This window comes from Planococcus citri, chromosome 5, assembly GCF_950023065.1.
Source record: "Planococcus citri chromosome 5, ihPlaCitr1.1, whole genome shotgun sequence".
Classification (NCBI taxonomy): Eukaryota; Metazoa; Arthropoda; class Insecta; order Hemiptera; family Pseudococcidae; genus Planococcus; species Planococcus citri.
Window position 1 is genome coordinate 41277736 of NC_088681.1, and position 23895 is coordinate 41301630.

The 23895-nt window shown below is 33.4% G+C and overlaps 1 protein-coding gene across 6 annotated transcripts in view; it reads left to right on the forward strand.

The window, feature by feature from the left end:
* The window catches only part of Tomosyn (syntaxin-binding protein tomosyn), a 258629-nt gene that overhangs the window by 137456 nt on the left and 97278 nt on the right, over positions 1-23895 (forward strand). For all 6 annotated transcript variants that reach the window (XM_065367724.1, XM_065367722.1, XM_065367723.1 and 3 more), the window contains exons 3-4: positions 20381-20563; positions 21881-22015. In XM_065367724.1, coding sequence (XP_065223796.1) covers positions 20381-20563; positions 21881-22015 — 318 coding nt within the window. The remainder of the gene's footprint in view (positions 1-20380; positions 20564-21880; positions 22016-23895) is intronic.

Genomic DNA, 23895 nt, shown 5'->3' on the forward strand with positions numbered 1-23895 from the left:
CTTCACTTTTTTGCCCAGTTCTTATTTTTTTCCAAATGTTTGACAATTTTAGCAAAAAGCAGGACCTTTAGTTAGGTGGTCAGAATCACATTTTTTCGCTGATTCTGTTAGAAAAGCAAAACTTTTAGACCATTTTTGGAAAAAATTGTGATTTTTTTTGGAATTTTCTGCAAAAAAAAACCATTTCTACCCTTTTTGCTAAAAAGCAAAAAAATTTTGTCATTTTTGAAAATTTTTGGTAAAAAGCAAAACTTTGACAATTTTAGCAAAAGGAATGCCTTTTTGACAATTTCTGGGAGAAAAACTGAATTTTTAGATTATTTTTTTTAAAAGAGAATTTTTGGAATTTTTGAAAAAAATGAAATTTTTCAGAAGTTTTGCTAGAATGTGAGAGTTTTTACATACAAAACGCAATACGAGTATATTGACAGTTAATTTTATAAAAAGCAGGACTATGGCAGTTATTGAGAGAAAAAATGATATAAATCTACTTTTTCACAATTTTGGTCAAACAAGTGACAGTTTTGGACAACTTTAGGAAAAAAGTGCAACTTTTTAGAATTTTCTGCAAAAAACAACAATTTTAACTTTTTTTGCTAAAATACAAAATTTCTTTGCCATTTTTGAGAAAACGAGAATTTCTTACAATTTAATATGTATTGGCTAAAAGCAAGACTGATAATTTTACCAAAATGAATGCCTTCTTGAAAATTTCTGGGGAAAAGCTGCATTCTTGGATTATTTTTTATTTAAAAAAAAAACTTTTTTGGAATTTTTTAAAAAATTTTGCTTGAAATCGGAAGTTTTTGCAAAATGCAAGATTTTGATAATTTTTTTCTCTAAAAGCAGGATTTATGACAGTAATTGGGTAGAGGGGGTATGTTATCTACTTTTTCACAATTTTTGGTCAAACAAGCGTCGGTTTTGCGCAATTTTTAAAAAAAGTGCGACTTCTTATATGGTCAAACTTTTGTTTGTTTTTTGAACATCCTTCTGACTAGTCCTCTAATATTTTTGACAAATCGATTTCAAGGAAATGGTTCAGAAAAAAGAATTTCCAACAGAAGGAAAAATCGGGGCATTTCGTTCTTCTGAAAAAGTCATAAAAATAACCAGGATTTAAAATTTTCACTCAAAAATCAGGGAATTAGAATCAACTATTTCTTTTAAAAAAGTTCTCATTCCTTGCTCGAAAATTGTTGCAATCCAAATTTTTAGGTCCATGTTTCACCCACTCCCCTCCCCCTTGGGTTAAAGCTCAAGGTACATATGAAAATTCTGAAAATTTGTGCCAGAAAATATTTTTTTTATAGTTCATGTGGTGTCTGTTTATTGATATGGTCTGCATATTGTTGCTATTAGCCCATCAGAAAAGCTCAACGTTCACTTTTGTCGAGTTCAGGAATCAAAACATTAATTTTTTCCTTACTAAAAAAAAATTGTAGTTGTTTTTCGACTCATAAAGAATTTTTAGGGGGCGTAGATCCAAAAAATTTCAACTTTTTCTACGCCTTGTTGAGGCCATTTGACCGAGATTTCTAACTAAGCTCCATCAAGTTTCGAAAAAAATTGTAAAACTACTATTCCAGCCTCCACTCTCGACGTTTGAAGATCCGATCCCCCCCCCGACCTTTAAATGCAGTTGATATTTAAAGAGTCTGGAAAATGGGTAAGATTAGTTTGAAAAACCGAGAAAAGTCAGGGAGAATCATTCGATAGAGTGCAGTGCACAGTTGCAAGCCCTGATTGAATTTCAAGGATTCAGTGCTGTTTTGTTTTTTTTTTTTTTTTTTTTGTAAAAGGTAATGGGACTCGAATGAGACCAAAGTCAAAATAATTTTGAGTCGACTATTGCTGGAAAAATGTTGAGAAGGTTTGTCTATTGTTGCAAAATTTCCTATTCTAGCAGCTTTTTGAATTCTAAGGCGCCAAAAAAAAAATGTATAGGAAATCAAAGCAGAGCAAAATGGTGGGCATTAAGTCCAGTTCTACGAATACCCGGATCCAAATCATTTTTTTCTTTTGTTTAAATTGCAGTATCCTGGTCCTGTGGATTCTAGAACGAACTGGATGTTCGAATCCCATTCGAATAAATTCAATTGCCTAACTATGCAGGTGCAGATTATCATGTAATTCATCATTTTCTTGTAATAGTATAGGTATTCCATGTAGTTACTACGCCAGAGTTTTTCGCTAATTATTAAAAATGTCACGGACACGATAGTCTTGAGGCAGTGAAAAGAAGAAGTAAGTAAGTAGCGAATAACCAGAGTGGAATAATAGCTGCAATTTTTCGCTCTTTTTCAGTTCAAAAAAAGAATAAGGCTCGAGTGAGATCACGTAAACGAAAAGAGAGAGAGAGGAAACTATCTCGACGTATAAACAAACGTGAAAAAGTTGAAAGTTACTTTAGCATCTTTGGCGTGTATGATACGAATTTCATAGAAAAAGCCTCAGTTTTTTTTTAAGCTCGCGAAAAGTTTTTATAGCGACGTACATACTTAGGCCAAATGAGACGTAACGGAAATGGAAAACCGAGTATAGATTTTTACCTTGAAACTCGTCAACAACGAGAACGTATAGTGTAGTAGTCTTTGCTATACGATAAGTTTCAATAGAAAATTTTATTCCGCCAGGAGTTCGACTTTTTCGCACATTATCGAAGCTGACGATGAGAGAGCGAATGTAGGTAGGTAGGCCGTATTGTTAGCTCTTCGTAATGTGTTTTCTCTTTCGTAAATATGTGAAGTTGAAATGAAGTCGGTATGAAAGAAAGATGGTATTAAAAGGGGCGAAATACTTGACCCATTTATACAACACATCTGATCCGCGGTATCACGATAACTTTACCACCTACGTTACGTGTATAATCTTAAAGAATATACCCGCGGTTGTTTCTTCTTATATACTGCCTGCTGGTATAACTAATTCTGTCGCGCGTGCCATCGTCGTGGTACTGCTGGTTGACTGGATGGCGCAGCAAAAAGGTGAAAAGTTTTCCTTGCTTTGCGAAAGTAGGTATACTCGACGCGACGCATTTGAAACGTACACAGCAGAAAAACATTGTTAAAGGAAAGATTTTAAATAAGGATAAAGGTATATGGTAGTTGGCTTAATTCCATTTTATTTCAGATTAAAATGTACTGCATCGTCAGCGTCGTCGTTGTCGTCTTCGTGTAGTCGGCCCTTATTAAACGTATAAAACTCGCCGAGAGTTTCGTTTCGTACCAACTATTAGACTCGTACCAGATTGCATAATACTCGCGCTTAAGGCGCTTTAACTCAAAAGACTTCATTTATACTTAAGATTAGGCAGGTATACAACATCGAATCTAAACGATCACCTGCATCTACGATAATCTCTGTTGTCGTATTAATTAAAAACTCGAACCAACGCCGTTACCCTGCCTCCGGATTCCTCACACCAAGCGATCCAAATCCGATCCTCTTAAGGTAAATATTTGCTAAACGACGAATTTTATATGTTAAAGTTGAATTACTTTCAACGTGAACATCTCGTATATGTGTATGTACTCGTATTATACGTACAAAGCTCCTTCGCCTTATAGTCCAATATCGCGCCGCTCGTAACAATGAACACGTCGCGGCGCGTATCATTCAAACTGGCATGAATAATAAAACGAGTCTCGCTTTCTTGCTTCTTTTTCTTCTTCTTTCTAAAAGGCTGCGAAACCTTAACATATATATTTCCTTTATAACGCTAAACGCTTTAACAGTTTCAACATGAATGCGAAAAAATATATTCAAACTGTTGCTGATGTTTAACAATTCATTTTATCACATTAAATCGAACAATATTTTACCATCGAATTGGCGCATATTTTTAACGCTTCGCTCCGCCACCTCCCGAGTCCATTTTCGTGATAAAATACTCGCGCTCAGACTTACGTATATGTGCGTATTTTTCTGTATAGGCTTACCCCATCGCGTGTTGGAAATAATCGCGAGAAATTTTGATTGAATCGTTTGAACGTCTGTATTGTATCGTGCTTTGTTATGACGTATTTTTTTTCTGTTCGGCGTGTCGTCATTGTCCTCTTCCTTTTCTGTATGATCGACCGCCATGTCTATAGGGTAGGATAGATGGATCGAAAGTTATTTATCAATACGAGGAAAATGTTATTTTTCATGTGTGATTGTTGGGTGACGAAATTTCACGTCGTAGTGTTTGTAATTATTGACTTACGAACGACTTTTTAAACGTCTCGATTCATTTTCTTCAAATTGAACGTAAATAACCGAGTAATTTATGCGAATTGACCAAATTGATTCGTAATTACCGAAAATCGCGATAACTTATGTAAATTACCATTCAGGTACCTCGAATTCTGGTATAATTATGGTGAATTACCGAGCTACTGTGGTAAATACTCGTACTTGTGTATGTGTAATTACAGTAAATTACAGAGTATTTGTGATGCTTCAATTTTTAGTGGTTTTGTTTGTTTTTATTATTTTAATTCATCTTTTGAGTATTTCTTGACATTTTGTCAATTTTTTTGAGGTTTTTGTATCTTGATTAGGTATATTTTATGTGTATCTCGAGATTTTTCTTAATTACTTTTTCCAATTTATGATTTTCATTTTCATTTTGTTTTTTTTTTTAGTTTTTATTTTTCAACGTATTTTTAGATTTTTCCCAGTCATTTCTTGACTTTTTTCATTATAAAATTGTTTTTTTTTTTGTTGCATGCACCATTGAACTTTATTTTTGTTTTTTAAATTTTTCATTTTTTTATAAATTTTTTCGATTTTTTTTTTAATGCGATGTATGGATTCTTTACAAGCAATTTTTGACCTCTTTCCCCAATTTTTCAAATGATTCTTAAATTTTTTACAGGAATTTTTTCATTTCTTCTTTTCCAATGTAAGTAAGTATTTCGTTTTTGAATTTTTTAGAAGAGTATCTTATGTATTTGACATCTTCATTTCAAATTTTTGATACCTCTCTAATGTTTCAAAATTTTATGTTTCTTTATTAATTTTTCTGCCCATCTTTATACAGGGCGCCCAGAAATATCGTGAACCCCAAAGAAAGTTTTTTATTAAAAATATGGGTTGGCAACGAGAAATAGACGCATATGATTGGTGGAATGTTATCATCTCAGCCTAACAACCAATCATGTGCTATCATTATTATCATTCACTGTGACCATCCGAAATATTTAGCAGAAAACATTGTTAGGGGTTCACAATACTTCTGGGCACCCTGTAGTAATTTTTTTCTTATACTTTTTCAGCTCTTTTTTCAATTTTTTTTCAGCCTTTCAATTTAAAAAAAAAAGTTTATACTTTTTTCTTGTGTATTTTTTGATTTTTTTTAGAAATAGTTTTTTGATGTTTTTGAAGATTTGTGAGTGATGTGATGTTTCCTTTTTTAAATGCCTTTTTGTAGTAAGTTTTTGGTTTTTTGAATTTTTATGAATGGTTGAATGAGGTATTCGTTGAATTTTTTCATTTTTTTATGTACTTATCTTTGGATTTCTTTGGACGATTATTTGACCTTTTCGTTTCAACTTATTGGTAACATTCGACAGTCGACACATGTTTCAAAAATTTTGTATTCCATTTTTGCTTTTTTATGTATTTTAAAATTTTAATAGTATTTTTTCTTTCAACTTAGTACCTCTTTTTTCCAATTTTTCTGATCGTTTTTCAAGTTTCAAGGGAATTTTTCATATTTTTTTCCAATTTATTTCTGGATTTTTCAAAGGTGATTTTTAATCTCTTTTTTCACTTTTTTTTATGCTTATATTTTTTATAGTCTGTTTTTTACTTCTGTTTTGTTTTTGTTTTTTTTTAAATTTTATCGATTTACTGTTCGTCTTTTTTTCAATTTTTTAAATATGTTTTCAATGTATTTTTGAAGTTTCTAAGTGCTTATTAATCTCTTTTTTCATTACATATTTTTCTGTTTTGATTTTTTTTTTTACATTTTTTCGAGTTTTTAAAAAAAATTGTAATTGTTTTTCACTTTGTTTTTCATTTATTTTTGTGTATCTTTGAATTTTCTGAGGGTATTACGATCTTTTTTTTTCAATTTTTGGAATGTTTTTTCGATTGTTTAAACTTTTTTTTCGTTTTTTCAAAGAACAACTCAGCAATGGTGGTGTTAAATTTTTTCGTTATCAAGATAAAATGCTTTTTTGTAACGACGATGTCGGATTGCTGAGTAAGTAAGTAAGTAAGTAATTACGGTAATTTTCATTATGTCTATAATGAAATTTATGGTAGGTTATCGACAGTTTTGGTGAATTACCGCGTAATTACCTACAGAAAATTACTTGGCAACTTGGCAGTTGTGATATACCTACCTGTACCTATTACCGGGTGATTATGGTCATTTTTGTGATGAGAAATTACAGTAAGTTACAGGGTAATAATGGTAAATTACCGAGTAATTACAGTCAAATTTGCAGTAATTACTGTAAATTACCGGGTATTTACATAAATGATCTAGTATTTTGGCAAATTATCATGTAAATTTAGTAAAAGACTTGATATTTTGGTAAATTACAGAATAATTACAGTAAATGATTCTGAATTTCGGTGAATTACCGAGTAATTACAGTAAATTACCGGGTAATAACTGTACATTACCGAGTAATTACAGTAAATTACCGGGTAATTAAAGTAAATTACCGAGTAATTACAGTAAATTACCGGGTAATCACAGTAAATTACCGGGTAATCACAGTAAATTACCGAGTAATTACAGTATGTTACCGGGTAATTACTGTAATAACTTATCGAATGATTACAGTAAATTACTATGACATTGATCAATGATTATTCAGTGTCCGACTCTTGAGAATTTTGTACCTTCTAATGCTCGTTAAACACTCTGCAATCACAAACAAATGGTCAGAATTGATCAGTCGATTGGCTCATGACAAAAACATGGCGTTAGAAGATTGTGATGAATGTTACTTCGTATTTTGGAGAAATAGGTGATAGGTTGACCTTGATCTTATAATTCTTCGTCAAATAATGTTACATTTCATTTATCTCGATGGTATTTTTTTTTGTTCTTAGTAAATTTTCCTCGTCTTATTTTTCTTTTTGTTGGCTTGTTCAAGAGCTAGAGGAAAAATATTATTTCTATACCTACGAGTATTTTTCGCACGACTGGGTAAAATCTGGTCATTTAGGAACGGTATTTTACGATCAAAGATGAAGTTTTCAAACACTCGGCTGTATTTTCCAACGATAAAGCTGGTTGACTGTGTATAGTGCGTGTACCTTAACCTTTGTGGAGTGAAAACTTGGTAACAAAGAAAACTAAAGGATGTGGCCATTTACTTAATGTTTTTCCAAAGGGGAAATTTTTTTCGGCAACAATTCGCTATAGAGAGTATACGTTATTGAATTGACAAAGTATATAACAACAGTTTTGCCAGCCAAGAAAAGAATGAAAAATAATATATTTAACGATGAAATGAATTTTAACGTATATTTTTTTCCTTCCCCTAGTTTTCCTTTTTTTTCCCCACTCGAGATTTTAACGATTGTTTGATGATAGTCGTTTTTCGCGTAAAGGTCATTAAAGAAGCTTACGTTCTTTTGTGTATTGTTCGGCAGCAATATATTAGGCGTTTTCGCGAGTTTTTACCTTATATTCTCGGGGCGAATTTTTTTCCCCCGTATCGAGACTCTCCCTTTTTACATCGAAATTACTTCCTATTTTCTCGGTTTTACGCTTCAAACTTCCGACTCGGTGAACACGTAAAGCAGATAACGTAGGATTAATTAATTCTTATACGAGTTTGGTTGGTATTTTTGTTTTGTTTTGTGTGTATTGTTTTACGGCGAGTCGGCGATGTTCTGTCTTTTTTTTTTGACTCTTCAACGAGGTGTTTGAGGATTTTTTCTTTTGAAGGCGGAATTGTGTTTCTGTATGTTTGGTAATGCGAGGCGAAATTACGACATATAGCTCGACTTTTTGATATCTTATGTGATTCGGAGTTGGAACGAAGGTCAAAGGGCGATGAAAAGCAGTAATATGTGAGACGAACGCGCGATAATAGTAATTCGGTGTTTTTAATTCCTGGGTGACCAGCAGCGTTTTCTCATTACGTCCTGCAGCGCTTAGTGGTTTTCGGATTTGTCTCGTTTGTCGAGTCATTTTAAAAAGAGTGAAAATTTATTACCGCGATTGTTACCGGAATACCCCCGCGAGGACAATTACACTGCAAGGTCTGACTAGATGCAAAGTGCGAATTGTCGTCGAGTCGCTCGTCGTTTTTGCGATACAGCGAATTTTTCCTACTCGAAATGCTCAACAACGACGAAGATGGCTCGCAATTTGTACCGGCGTATTTATCTGATACCTAAGGGCAATTAGAAATGGTAATTGATGATGGGCCAAATTTTATATACCGATAAAAAGTCGACTAGGGTTTGTTCAAGAAGACGAGACGAAGTGGTCGAACGATGAGACATAGAGTAGAGAGGCGGCAAAAAAAGAACGTTGTTTTCGGTCTACGAATTAATCTTAATTAAAGCTCGAAACTGCGACCAGATCGATATTTACAAAGTTAGCAGAAAATTCTCAATGCCTATCCCGAGCGAATTATCGACATTGAAGTTACCCGAAAGTGTCTTAACTTCGTCATCCATAAATAAAAACTCGAAATTCGACCACGTTTGCGTTTTTCTTTTTTTTTTTTGCATCTCTTCTCGCTCGTTTCTATAATCAGATTTTATCTCTTGCACAGCTTAAGAGGGTAAAAAAAATCCAAAATCGAAAATTTAATTATGAAATTTCATTTTTACCTGGATCTTTTTTTTCTCTCTCTCGAGCCGATGTTAATTTTTTAGCCTACTCGTTTACGAGCCAGGTTATTAAAAAGTAAAATAATAGAATACAATTTGTGTAAACATTCGAGGGTTTCTTTTATTTTTACGAGGGTCGCTGGCTCGATTCATTTACATCTCGCGTTCTGTGGTTTTGTATATTAAAATTTTCGGCATAAAAGAGTTTTTTTTTTTTTACTCTGGCCACGTTGTTGTTTTATCTAATGAAAAGCTAACATTGTACGGCTCGGTTGCCGGATTTAATACAAATTCGACCCCGGTCGCTTCGTCCTTCGATCAAAGGTACACGCGGATAATTAACTGGAAAAATTAATCTTTCGGTTTAGCTACAATATTCGTCGTGTATAATATTTGAAAACATGAAAAAACCCGAATTCGACCGTTTGACTTTGGTTAGATTGAGCTGAGATGAAAATATGTTATACGAGCCGTCCGATACTTTTTCTTTCTTTTTTTCTCTCTCATCGAGTCTCTGGACAGTTTTATTAACATCGCTGCTGAAAGAATTGTCTGCGTGGGTTTACAAAGACTTGACGCAGTGGCAATTCTATTGACATCTGGGTATTTAAATGGCAGGTACGTCGAGTTGACTGTAATGCGCCTTTATAGGTTTAGCTGGGCAGCGATGTCGAAATTTGAATGTGTAGGAAAGAATAGGTCTTGAGCTGGGTTCAGCTTTTTAATAGTTGTATGACAAAAATTTTACATTTCGAGGTTCTGTGTTGATATCAGTGGGAAAAATCGTGTTTTGCTAACTTTTTCAAAGGCTTGCTTTTTGCGAAAAGTAATCAAAAATTTTCACTTTTTTGAAAATTGTCTCAAATTGTGCAACAATTTCCAAAAAATGATACTCCTTTCAAAAATTGTTCAAAAGTCTTACTTTTTTGGCAAAAATTTTAAAAAGGGTCATTTTTGGCAAAAAAAACACAATAGTGCCATTTTGACAAAAATTACAAAAAGGTGCCATTTTTTGACAAAAATTACAAAAAGGTGCCATTTTTGACAAAAATCACAAAAATGTGCCATTTTTGGCAAAAATTACAAAAGGTGCCATTTTTGGCAAAAATTACAAAAAAGTGCCATTTTTGGCAAAAAATTGCAAATAGGTGCAATTTTTGGCAATAATTGCTAAAAGTTTATGCCTTTTGCTAAAATTGTAAAAGTTTTGTTATTTAACAAAAATTGTCTCTTTTTAGCAAAATTGTTGAGGAGTATCACGTTTTGTTCTAGAATTACCCAAAAGATCTCTCGTTTTACCAGAAACTGTCAAAAACTGTAACTTTTTTGTCAATACATAAATCCAAAAAATTTCTGATTTTTACTGAAATTCGCAAAGTCTTGCATTTGTTGAAAATTATCAAAAGTTCTTGCTTTTTTGAAATTGACTGGCAGTTGCGCTGTTTAGCAATAAGTATGGCTAAAAGTTGTTGTTTTTCGCAAAAAAAATCCAAAAAGTTTCACTTTATTCTAAAAATTATTATCAATAATATTAATTTGGCTTTTTTACAAAAATTTTGAGACAACCATCATTTTTTTACCAATAAGTAGGGGATCGTCAAATGTCACGCTTTTTGTTAAAATTGTCAAGTTTTGCTTTATGCTAATAATTGACAAAAATACTCAAAATTTCAAAAAATTGCCGTAAAAATTTAACACCCCCCTCCCCGCTGCAGTTTTAAAAAATTTCACTTTTTTCCACTTTGTTCAGAAGTTTTCCTTTTTTTAAATTCCTGCTTTTTGCTAAAATTATCAGTCTTGCTTTTTGACAAAGATTGACAAAAATGCTCGCCTCTCAACAAAATTAGGTACTAAACAATTTCACTTTTTTTTACACATTTTAAAAAGTTGCACTTCTTTCCAAAAATTGTCTTAAAGTCTTGTTGTTTTGCCTGAAAAATTGTCAAAAAGCCCTTTCTTTTACAGTTTTGCCAACCAGAAATTGCAAAAAATTTAATTTTGAGTGATCCAACTTTTTAAAATTTCAAAACCAGAATACTTCACATTTCAATTTGAAATTTCCTGTTTTTTTTTTAGTTTTTTTTGTCATTTTTTTCTGCATTAAAATATTTTGCTCGCGTTTAATCACTTTTTTGGTTATGTTGTCAAGCTTTTTCAAAGTATTTTTTTTTTTTTTTTTTTTTTTTTTCGGAAGAAATTTGGTGAAAACCTTTTTTAAGGAGTGCTCATGAAAATGAAAAACGAATTTATTGTTCAAATTAATAATCAAAAATAATAAATTGAATAAATTAATCTTGGGAGTGGGAGCTGCAAAAGAAGGATCCTTTTTTCCTGGAAAGTTTGAAATTTTATCCATTTTATTCACATTTTTTGCAGTCCTCGTTCCAAAAAATCTGTAATTATTGGTTACTTTATCGATACTTCAGAAAGTTCCTCGTTCATTTGGCTACCCTCATCGTATCTCTTCGAAGAATTTTGATTGAAAATCATTAGATCGCTGGGCTCGATAATAAACACATTGCCTGGATTCAACATCACAATACCTATAAACAGATTGTTCGACTTGTCAAAACTCGACCGAGAAACTATGTCAAGGTCGAAGCGTTTTGAAATAATTACTGTGTAAAAAAATGCAGAGAAATTTGACACCCATTGGTATAATTTGTTGATACGCTAGCTCAAAATTTTATAGGGGTTGATTAAGCAATTCATTCGACGTTGTGCCTCTTACTTATACTTCAACATCATCAACTTATTCGACGTGGCTGTGAAATAAGTTGCTCAACTTACCCCCGTATGAAAGTTTAGAGGAGTCGATTATGCTATTTATTCGGCACATCTGTTTGTAATAACTGCTTTGATGCGAATCGGCGGAGCTATTTCAAGCGAACTAACTCGTTGGTATTGAAAACCTTTTAGCAAGTTAACGTCGAAGAGAAAAGTTGTACTACACGTCGAATTTATTCCCGTTGAACGCTTTAACGAGCTCGAATAAAGACGAAAATCATTAGCGTAAAAATTTCGATTAAACAAGACGATAATGAGCATGTAGTAGTCGATATAATGAAAGAAAGCAAAACAACGTGATGTCGATAAGAAAAAAGAAAAGGTTTACTATCTGGGAAGCATCCAAACACCATGTGCAATGAGAAAAGAATACTAAAAGATGCCAGCAACAGCAAGGTAAAAAGGGGTAAATTCGTATACAAACAAAGCTTCGGAATTGAAAATATGTGTGCAAGTGTGTAAAAAAAAAAAAAGTAACTCTTCAAAAGCGATGCTCGAAAGTGTTGGAAATTACGTTATTTTTGTTCTTTTTTTTCTCTTATTTCATCTCGAGAGAAGAATATGCGGCGATGGGGAGATGAAAGAGGGGCACGTGTACACGCGAATGATATACTACAAGTGCGCAATAAAAACAGGCATGTATTGAAAACGCTGTTTAAAATGGCTTCTGGATTCTGTGTGTGCTTTGTCATTATGGGTTTTCAAGATCGAATATTAGAAAGCTCGTGTTCTTCTATACGTAGATTGAACGTCGTAGATAAACTTGGCAGAGGTAATTTTCCTCTTATTATTTTTTTTTCGGGGCATGTCGATGGCGTATTACACGAGTTATTGGATTAATTTTTACCTTAAAAACGCGATATATGTGCAACCTTTTCCTCGTAATTTGTTTATCAAATCAAGTACCTACGTTGCGTCGTCGTATACAGGCAATTACCTTGATTTTCATGTAAATTGAATTGTGTATGGTGAAAGTTGAGGCGGTAAATGAGATGCCTTCGATACATGCTTAGATAAATTTTTATACCACGATGTGTAGGGATATGTTGATATGAGCTGCTAGTGATTGGATCGGTGAATTGATTATACGAGTATTTTAGAATATAACGTAAAAGTTTTCTATCGACGAGTTTATTTTTCAAGTGGAGTTATTTAATGATGCGGAGGAAACTCGAGTAATTAGTTATAGCGTCGTCGTAGGTAGGTAGGTACGTTTTATACCCTTGCGAGCATTTACCAACGTATAAATTTTCGTTTGTCGCTCAGTTGGAAAAATAAAAAAATCAGAGAACGGAATCGACCAACGGAAAAGATTGTCGAAAAGTAACCTTTACTCGAGCGTATTATTCACGGCTCTTTTGATACGTGAACAGTTTCCAAAAGTGGAGCGAATGTCACCAACACCGAGGAAGACCGTAGTAATCGTATAGTCGAGTGGCCCGCCTCAAAAAATGTAACCAAAAAATACAGACACGTCAACGGCAGAAACGCCTCGCCGAGTCGAAAATACGTGGGAATTCTCGTTCATGCGGTAATTCAACGTGACAGAATGCGAAATTAACCATGTACCGAGGTACCCTTGACTGTTTATTCAATGAATTCGATTGATTAGCTATTTGAAGTGTGCTTGGAAGGGTGCTCAGGTATTATCTAATAGCTTGGATGAGCAAGATGTTCATTTTTTTCGCCTCCTTCTTATTCTGTTGTAGGTCGTCGAAGGGCGAAAATGTTCAGCGTAGAGATTGTTTCGACGTGATTCTGGATGAGTTTTGATTTGAGAAGGATAAGGATGAGAGAATGGCAGAATTGAATAAAAAAAAGATGTACAAAAGTAGGGGTGGATTGCTCAAAAAAAAGTCAGTGGATTTTGACCCAATTTAGCAGAGATCGTCGTTTTGAGTTGAAAGTTATTCGGAAATTTTTTTAGCTCCAGAGGTGCCCCTGGATTGGAAAAAAGGGGTCCTCAAAGGTTGGGGTTTCAATTAAATTGTGGGTTTTTTGATTCTGTCGTTACCCAACCTGTTTTGGGGAAAATGATCCAGTTTCAAATGATAGTATTTGAGATTTTGCTTTGATATACCTACATATGCCATTTTTGTCAAAATCCAAGACCATTTTTGGAGTGCTATTGAGCAGTTGAAAATTTGCAAATCGTCTATTTTTGGATAGATTAATGTTTTGAAAATTTTTTCTTCGCCAATATTTCGCATTTAGGTATTTAGAAAAAATATTGAAAGATATCATTCCTGGAATTGGGTTTTTCAATTTGGCTATTTTTCTTGATTTTTTGAAAAAATGACACCACTGCGTTCTAAAATGTTTCACCAGTTTCAGGAATGACATCTTCAATATTTTTTCTAAATTTTTGAAGCGAAACATTTGTAAAGAAAAAATTTTCAAAACACGAATTTATCCAAAAATAAACGATTTGCTAATTTTCAACAGCTGAGTAGAACCCTGAAAGTGGTCTTGCATTTTGGCTAGAATATCATAAATCGACACATTATCTCAAATAGGTACCTTCATTTTGAGACTGCAATGGACCATTTTTCCAAAACAGGTTGGGTAGCGACAGGAGCAAAAAATCCGCATTTTTTTTGGAAATGTTGCCTCTTTGAAAGACCATTTTTCTCCTATAGGGACACCTCCAGAACTAGAAATTTTCCCGAGTAACTTTCAACTCAAATTGAAGGTTTCTGCTGAATTTATTATGCATAATGTTGAGAAAAACTCATCGAGAAGACAAAAGGATACAAACAATACTCGAAATGTGTAGAAAACACGATTTCAAACTTGAAAAGCACCAAAAATTCGGACTTTTCGACCATGAAAACATGTTAATCGATATGTCACTCGATAGGATTCCGAAATTTTTAAAGTTTTTGTTACCATGAAAACTGAAGTCTGATGAAATGTAAAGAAATCTCATAAAAAACATTAAAGTGATTTTTTTCAAGTTTAAGAGAATTGATATGTTTTATTTCAATGAAAAATACATTCTTGTGAGGAAAAACATGAAAACGTTTTGAAAAAAAAGTGAAAATTAAAAATAAATTTAATAAAATTGCAAAAAAAGACAAATAATGCTAGAAATGATTTCAAAATTTAAATATTACTCGGACTTGGGTCTTCATCGATCATCTAAATTGAGAACTCGATGTGAATATGCATTTTTTTCATCATCCTCTCCCCCTCACTCTCCCCCCTCCTCCCATCTCCACCAGTTTGTTTTAATTATTTGAATTTTTTTCATCTCAAAACTGAAACTAAATCATCAATTCATCATGAACGTATTTTGAAAATAAAAAAGTCAGGCCATTGAATCCCTGAATTCAAATTTACTCCCCAATTCCTAAAAAGAAGTCTTCTCTATGAGGCCACTAGAATCAAATCTCTACTTCTCCATTTTCGAACTTTTTGAGAAAAACGCAAAAAACCTCCCTAGCATTTATCGTAACATAAAATATCGAGGTAATATGTCTAATATTTTTGTACCAACAAGACTATAGTGACCCACATGTTTGTTTTACCCTACGCGTTGCCGTAAGAGTTCCTGGGCAGTTTGCAGTTAGGAGAAGTTGAGTTTTGTCTCCAACCGTACACTTTTTACATCGTTTTAGGGCACTTAATCAAAAATTTTTCTAGTAATATGGTGCTAAAAGTTGAAGAAAGCTTGGAAAGTTTGAGAAAATTAAAATAATATTGCATTTTTGACCATTCATTTGGAAATTGAAATTATTTTCCTTTTTTTTCAAAGTAAAAAAAATTAATTTTTGTTAATAAAAATGAAAGGTGTTTTTTGGGGGAAGGGTCCTCACTTGATGAATTTATTCAATTTCAAGCCTAATTTCAAGGCATAACACTAGTCCTTCATTCGAAATCCGCCAGGTTCGTTTGAAAACTCGACTTCTCCATTAAAAAAGTAGAGTTTTGATTCTAACCCCTAACTTTACACGCTGTTTTACCATACTTCCTTGACCGAAATTCAAATTTTGACATTTTCATCAGATGCGGGACATGTTGTAGTATACCAAACCATGCTTAACTCATTTTCGAAAAAAAGTGGAGAAGTAGGCATTTGATTCTATAGGCCTCCTATGTAAAAATATAAAATTCGTTCCAATTTCGGTTCTCCAAGTACACTAAAATTTCGTATGAATCTATCAACATCTGTTCGATGAAAAAAAAACTTCCATCCGAGTCTTTAGAAGATTTCGACTTCTCATTCATTTTTATTCTTTTTGATGATCTGTGTATCTTTTTGACATTTCACTCCGCATGATATCGTAAAATATTTCCAACATGAAAATGGTACTTCTATTATTCAATACTTTTCGAATCCTATCTTTATTGAAAACTACGGAGGTACAGCAATATTGTATACCGAAAATTCAGACTGTGAAAAGTCTTACGATATTTTCCATCCATATTGGCCATATCATATGTATATAGTGTGAGAAGAAAAAGTTGTGAAACTTACGTAAGTATACGGGTATTTCGCAAAATCACGTCAAATACGCCGCCGTTTGCCGAACGCTTTGCTCGTGATTTACCCATAAGCAAGACGTATACGCGTTCATTTAGTATGCACCCTTCTTTTTTTTTTTTGCGGGAATAAATCCTTTTTATCAAGCATCGGTATCGCATTTAGTAAATGCGTATAGGCTTACGTCGTATACCGTAGTAGTAGTTGGATCGCGAAATAATTCGTAAGCTATGTATAGTGTGCTGTGCATCCCTTTGAATTAAAATTCGCAGTTTTGCGGTTTAACTGGTACGATATGAGTATCTTTTGTTGAGAAGCTTTTTAAAGAATTATGAGTTCGCTGCGTACTATAGTTGGGAAAAAGTTGAACGAAATTATCAATGTTAGAGCGAAGAAGTTTTCTTTTTGTGTTACTTTAGCTAGGCGTTACGCTTGGCATCAACTTTATATATATACACGTATTCACAGCCGACGAGCTTTCGAAGGAAAATTTTTTCTTAAAATCTATACTTACCCGAGTATATCCTTTAGCTTGGTATAATAAGTTGTGAAGCAGCGAGCTATACACTATGCGTTTCTTATAAACTAAATTATATAAATTTTCCGACGAGCGTGTTCGACTTGTCGCGTCTCTTGACAGAGTGTCATTTGAGTTTCTTTTTTTTTTTCAAAGCATGAGAGATAAGCGGACCACCGTGTCGAGGTTGCCAAACGTATACTTTGTTCGAGTTTTTGAGTGGAAGAAAGTTTTTGACCGAGTTTTTGAAATTCTTCTCTTCGTGTAATGGTCAAGTGACGTTTTGACGGTTTTAGAATTGATGACCGAATAGAACTGCTCGATGTACTCTTGTTTGTAGGTTTTGTTGTTTAATGACTAATGTATGGGTGTTATGGTTTCCTTTAGGATGATCAGTGGGCAATATAGATTATAGGTGTACGAGATACGAGTACATTAATGGTGTGCCTGAGGCGTGAGGATATAAGAAAGAGAATAAGATATGGTACATAGATCTTCCAAAACGTATTGGTAAAAATGAGATTACTGTTATGGCAGTTTGGTTGAGAGTTGCTGTGAAGTTTGGTCTGTATGGGTTCGAGATCCGTGTTTGCTTTAAAATTAACCATACGTAAATGTGAATTTCTTTTCGTGTGCAGATCGAAGTACCAGATGAAACAAATCCTTTACCTACGTGTTCTTTGATGTCTTTTACGACAGAAATTACACACAAATTCAGTCGGTTTCAACAGTTCGTTTGTAATTTTCGAAAACTTGCAGTCATTTGTCTCTCATAAATTAGCCCTAGTTTCCATTATTTAACTCGAAATTCAATTTTTCGTTTTCATATTTCAAATGCCTTGAGAAAAAACAAGCTCCTGGCGCACAACCCGCCTCATCAAGTTGCAGCGTTAAAAATTAGAGGATTATGTTTTTCGCCAAAATGAACCGCTTCCTAGTATGTCAAGCATTCCTAAATTCGAGAATTGTGTCCCATCAAGCGTGATTACCTTCCCTCTCCCCCTTTACACAGAGACAAGTTTTTAAACATTTTAAAAATGAGGTAGTGCCTTTATGATTCAAGTCTTAAATTGAATGTTTCAGGTTCCTTGAATTTTACATATGTATATGTATGTATTTTTGTATGCTTTCTTTTCCTCCTCCCTCCTCCTCCCCCTTTTCCCTCAAAAAAGAAAAATTGTTGAGAGAACAATCAAGCAATACGATTTTTGGATGAATTACTCGAATTGTTGCGAATTTCATTCCTAATGACCCCCCCCCGGCCATTTCATGATGCTAAAAATGTTTTTACACCTCATTTTAAAATTTTTCTTCAAGTTGTGTGATTTTTGAATTTCGATCTCTGTCAAAATGAAGGGGAAAAAGCTCAACTGGATCATTTGAGTCGTTTCTTTATTTTTGCACTGCTTTAAGATTTTCCGTATCTAGTACCGCTGCATTCAAAAATGTTCCCCCCGTTTCAGAAACGAAATCTTTCGATGTTTTCACATAATTATTGTGAAATATTCGAGAAGAAAGTATTTTCAAAACAGAATTTGCCCAAAAATGAATAAATTGAAAATTTTTACCCCTCTCTGAGAACTCATACTTTTCTTCCAGGGACACCTCTAGAGAAAAAAAAATCCTGATTGGTTTTCAACTCAGAATGGTCTCCACAGAATTTGTTCGAAATCCTCCGACCTTTTTTTCGTGATCTGTCTTAATATCTACATATATGAAATCCTTCCAACAAGGATAGAGGAAGACTAAATTGAAATATTTCTGTTTCAATTTTCAGAAAATTTTTACTTTGGTCAAACTTAAAGAATAATTTTTAATGTTGAAGTAATCTTCTGCACACTTTTCGATTTTCAACGAATGTTTGAATGTTGAAAGTTGATCCATTCTCGTGAGAAAAATTAAAATTTGATCAAAAATTGTGATTGAGAGCTGAGATTCTGATTAATACCTACTTCATTTTTGACCTCCTAAATCAATTGATGGTCGTTTCGAGAAAATTTGTGGTTTTTGGAAGTTTCCAGTTCTTGAAAAGAATCATCAAAGTAACTGACAGAAAGAGGTTTTGAAAATTTGCCCTTAAATTGATTAAAAGAAAAGGTTATCTGAGCATTTGATTCGAGTTGGGGAGCGCTGAGTTTATTTTAAGAACCAGACAATTGAAAAATCTTAGAAGTTCTAAACCGACCTAAAATCACCACCAATCGATTCGGAATATCGAAAAGGTGAACGTAAATCAAATTTCAAGATTTCATCGAAAAAATTCTCCAAAAATTTAAAAATGAAATTCAGTAGCCTACACTGAGAAAAATGTATAGTATAAATTACAATAAATTTATAGTAAACGTGCTCCAGTTTTGGAATTATAGTCGAAATTACTATAACTATAGTAAATGAAATACCATAATTATAATAAAAAATACTATAGTATAGTAAACATTACCATACGTATAGTATTTAATTTACTATAGTTAGAGTAATTTCGACTATAATGCCAATACTGGAGCACGTTTACTACAAATTATGATAATTTATACTAAAAAAATTTCTCTCAGTGTACCTACCTGAAATTTTGTTTAATGTTCAGAACTGAAATACATCAAATCAATGTATTGTAGGTTGACATGTATTGTGTCCTGGTACGAACTTATCGTTAGAAGTATTTTAGCTCAAATTAGGTTGTGATCAGATAATGAGAATTTCATCAAATCTTCCTGCCTCGAAATCTACTAGTTCACCTCCGAAATTGAAAGAAAAATGAGCTATGTTGATAAAATATACTCAGTGGAGTGCAATTTTTTGTCATGTGAGCGGTCATGCGTGGAATTCCATCTTTTTTGAAACGGTACCGATATTTATGGTAACTTTGACGTCGTACCTGAGGTACCTTTACGTACTACATATAAATCGGACGTTGAAAAATTTGCGGAATTTCGCCATATACGACGGTTCGAGTCGAAAGTCGAACGAAATATTTTCGGACGTGAATCACATATTTGTACCTATTTTGTGTTGGATGAGGTTACATTAATCATTCGACTCTTTTTGGACTCTCGAGTCGATGCTGTAGAAAGTTGTGCTTCGTAGCTCGAGAAAATTTCACGTTTCGCTCCAAAAGTACCTATACTGCCCTCTTATTGGTGGAACTCGCGATACGACGAATTACTCGGTATTTTAGTACATACAAGTTATTCGTAAAATGTAGAAAGTCCAAATTCTAGACGATGAAAAAAGATACTTACTCGTAGCGGAGTTGAAAAGGTTACATTTTGAAAGTTAAACATTACGTTTCGATTTGAAGTTTGTTCTTTTCTCTTCTTCGCTTCTTTTTTTCCTCGAGAATTAATTTCTTCAAAAAAGTATGGGAGTTAGCGTTGGAATATAGCGAAAAAGAGAGACACTTCGAGGAGAAGTTTTTGCTAGCGTTGTCTTCATTTATGGTAACGTGGTGTATAATTCGATCATTTTTCAAAAACGCGTAGTACATATAGTGTATTCGCTGGGCCGAGCAAAGTTTTCCTCCAAGTACCATTTATTCTCGCGTCAACATGATGCGTTTAACCCTTTAAAGAATTCCGTTTTGTACTTAAAGACGCCATGAAAACGTATTAAAAAGAAGAAAAAGAAAGCAGAAGCCGAATTTATGTTTTTTTATGCTTTTGTCATCCATCGGTACTCGAAGAAAGTTTTATAATTAGAAAAGTTGTTCTCGAGCTCATTCTGTGTACAATGTACAAGTACTCGGAACGATTGTCAATTCTTCGTATACATTTTTCCTTAACTCAGTATCGATACAGTTTGGGTCGTCCTGGAGTCGATTCACAAGTCAGACATGAAACAGAAGTGGCTGTGCTCCAAATCGACTTCCTTCTCAACGAAGGAGCTCTAATCACTGCTACATCAGACGATAGCCTGCATTTATGGAATTTCAGACAGAAACGACCCGAAATTGTGCACAGTTTGAAGTTTCAAAAAGAAAGGTATGTAAATTGATCGTTTTAAATATAATAAATAAGTATGTACTAGATATAGGTAAATTTTCCCCATCGATTCACTTTTCTCTCTTTGTAAGCAGTAAATTTGAAATTAATATAATCCCTGGTCCGAGTAAGTTGTCGATGTATGTAATTTCCCTTTATGTGTTTTTTTCTATATTCTCAGCGGATGATTTCAAATTTATTTTCGTTTGTTGAACTTTTTTTTTCAAAACCCAATATGGGATTTGAAAAATGAAAAAAAAAATGTATATTTCCAATCGAAAATTCGACATTGGTAAACGAGTACATAAAAGAGAATCGGTTTTACCTTTGGGAAAACTTATTAGTTAGATATGACGACATAGCAAACCAGGAGCATAGGAGTAAAAAACGTTTTGAATTAAAACGAGAAATGGAATATCGAATAAAAATGGTCATAGAAATTATTTCCATAACTGAACCCATTTTGAAACGAATAAATAATTGATATTCGCTGTGTATGAGAAATGCGCACGTTTTGCAAAAAAAAAAAAAAAAGAAAATAAATAAAGCAGGAAATTACAATTGAGCAAAAAAATTATACCAATTCGTTATAGCGCACGATCTTAAGTATAAATACAATATTACCTTTCATCGAGGCAGCTGAATTTATCATTTGTTGCAAAAAAATATATCGTACCCGTGTATTAAAGGGTTTCACTTATACAGAAAATTTTACATCTTGCAATTTTTTCCGGCACCGTGTTGTTTTCAAAGACGTAAAACAGACGTAGATACAGCGAGAGCAAAGAAGAAAAAAAAGCAATTTTAAAAATGGTGAAAACAGTTTAGCTATCGCTATAAAACGGTCTAAAAGAATTACTTTTTTTTCTTCTTAGTTGTTGTGTGCGTTAAAAAACACTCTAATTTTTACATGTCCCGTTGAATCGGTGGTTTGCTTTAATTTCGATTAATCTTTTAGGTCTTACGGTTTTTTTGTTGCTTTTTACGCGTGTGACGATTTGTTTGCGATTTACTTGACGTTGGAAAAAAATGTTATAGACCGGCACATAGCACTGGTTGAGAGGAAACTTCACCCGTTTTTTTTTAGGATCCCTTTCATGTCGTCACCTCCCCCCCCCCCCCAATGACCAACGGGGAGAGGATGACGACATTAAGTTTTGTGATCCCCTAGTCTTAAACTAAACCCAAAAGTCAAATTCGGGGACTGGTGAAGTTCCCTCTCAACCTGTGCCAGTGTGCCATGTACCTTAGGAAGAAGGGTGTTTTGTGTTTATCAACGCGTAATGTTTCCTTTTCTGTTTTTTTTTCTCGGTACAGGATAACTTGTATGTTTTTACCTGTGAAAAGCAAATGGTTGTATGTGGGATCAGAACGAGGCAATATTCATGTAGTGAACGTGGAATCTTTCGCTCTATCTGGTTACGTGATCAACTGGAATAAAGCAATCGACGTGTAAGTATTTTAATTCTAATTTTTTGTCGTTTTGTACGATAAACACGAGTTTTTTAACGTTATTTTTAAATTTAATCTTTAATGACGAGGTACCTTCCTCAACTTGATACTGAAACGAGAGAGAGAGAGCAATATTTGATAAGTAGGTAAAGGTATAATATTCTATGTTTTGATGAAGAACTTTTTTGAGGTAAAATTTTCAAGACAGTTTGAACTGCCTGGATTTTATTGGCAAGTAGGGGTGCACCTTTCCCCTCTCCCTCATCCAAGTCACTGATCATTTTGTGTGATACAAAATCCGTGATATTTTCTAACGATCAAACTAAGCTTGAATATTCTTTTTTGAACAAAGTGAACTTATGTGAATAATTTATTCAAATCAACTCCTGCACATCAACAGCAACTTGTTTTGAGGCATTCTGAATTCTCCAGCGATTACTTATTAATTTCTCCAAAAACTTCAAATCGCTCTCGAAAGAACAAAAATGATCTTTAGGAGCCATACGTTTGGTCTATGCTTATTGATTGTCAAAACAAAATTCAAAAGAGTGGAGAGTAGGCTTCAGGGTGGGAATAGAATTGAGAACACAAAAATGAGGAAAGGTTGGAAAATCAATATTCTCAAAAAAAAAGTTTAGGCCACCGAATGAGCATATCGAATTTCAAGCTTCTTGAATCAGTCTGAATAGTTTTAAAGTCAGAAAACTTGAGAAAACTGGGTTCTTCTCCACCTCTTATTGTTCTAGAAGTGAAGACGATTTCATTCCATTCATTTCTGTTTCATTTTATTTCCTCAGTCCCCCCCCTCTCTCCTCTGAAAAATGGAACATGTTGTAACTCTTAAGAACTCCTAATATCGCACCTCGGGAGTAATATGGTTACATCTCAAAAAAAATTGATTTTGACATTTTTGCATTTTTGGGGTTTGTATGACACCCCCCCCCCTCTCAACCAAAAATAACACTTTGAGTTGGGTACATTATCTAGATTTTGTAAAAAACGCAAATGGCCTAACTCAGAATCCCAACAACATTGCAAGTTGTTTGGAGTTATAAAGGTACATCTCAAAAAACTCCACCTTTTTTGAGCAAATTTCGTACATACAAGGTGTTAACAAACAGTTTTGATTGTTTTGAATGTTTGTCAGATAGAAATAGTTACAAAAAGTGCATTTTTTATTGGTTTGTACCAAATGGAAAAAAAATGTTAAATTGATCACTTTTCAGAAAAATGAATTTGCACGTATAATGAAATTTCAGTTTTTTGAGAAAAACTCAAAAACTAAGCACTCTAGAAAAAAACTAACGACATTATGTCAATTAGAAATTTAATTCTCTACAACTTTGTAATCAAGAAATTTTTTTTGGACGCTTCCTTTCGCCTCCACATCAACTTTAATGAAAGGTTATAACTCAAAATGTTTTCCAAACATTGAAATATTTCCTCTTTAAGATTTTATTTTTCAAAAAGTTCTTATGCTAAATGAAGGTAGGATACCAGATCTTTAAAATGATAATGAAGTGCTATTCATTCCTCACAATATTATAATTATAAGTTGATAAAAATAATGAATCAAGTTTGAAAAAAAAAGAAAATCACTCTCCTGTAAAATTTCACTTTTTTGAGATGTAACCTTATTACTCCCGAGGTGCGATATGTAGTTTAATTTTGCTGAAGAGATCATAAAAGAAGCAAGAATGGAAAAGATTGGGCTGAAAATTAATGGCAAAAGAATTTATGAGATAAACCCATACAACAATGGTCAACATTGACATTTACATCAGCTAGGTATGTTTTTTCCTATCATAATAGTAATGGAGAAATTGATCATTTAGTTATTTAGTAGGAATCTCTGTCTGTGAAGAAGCCAGGTTACTGAA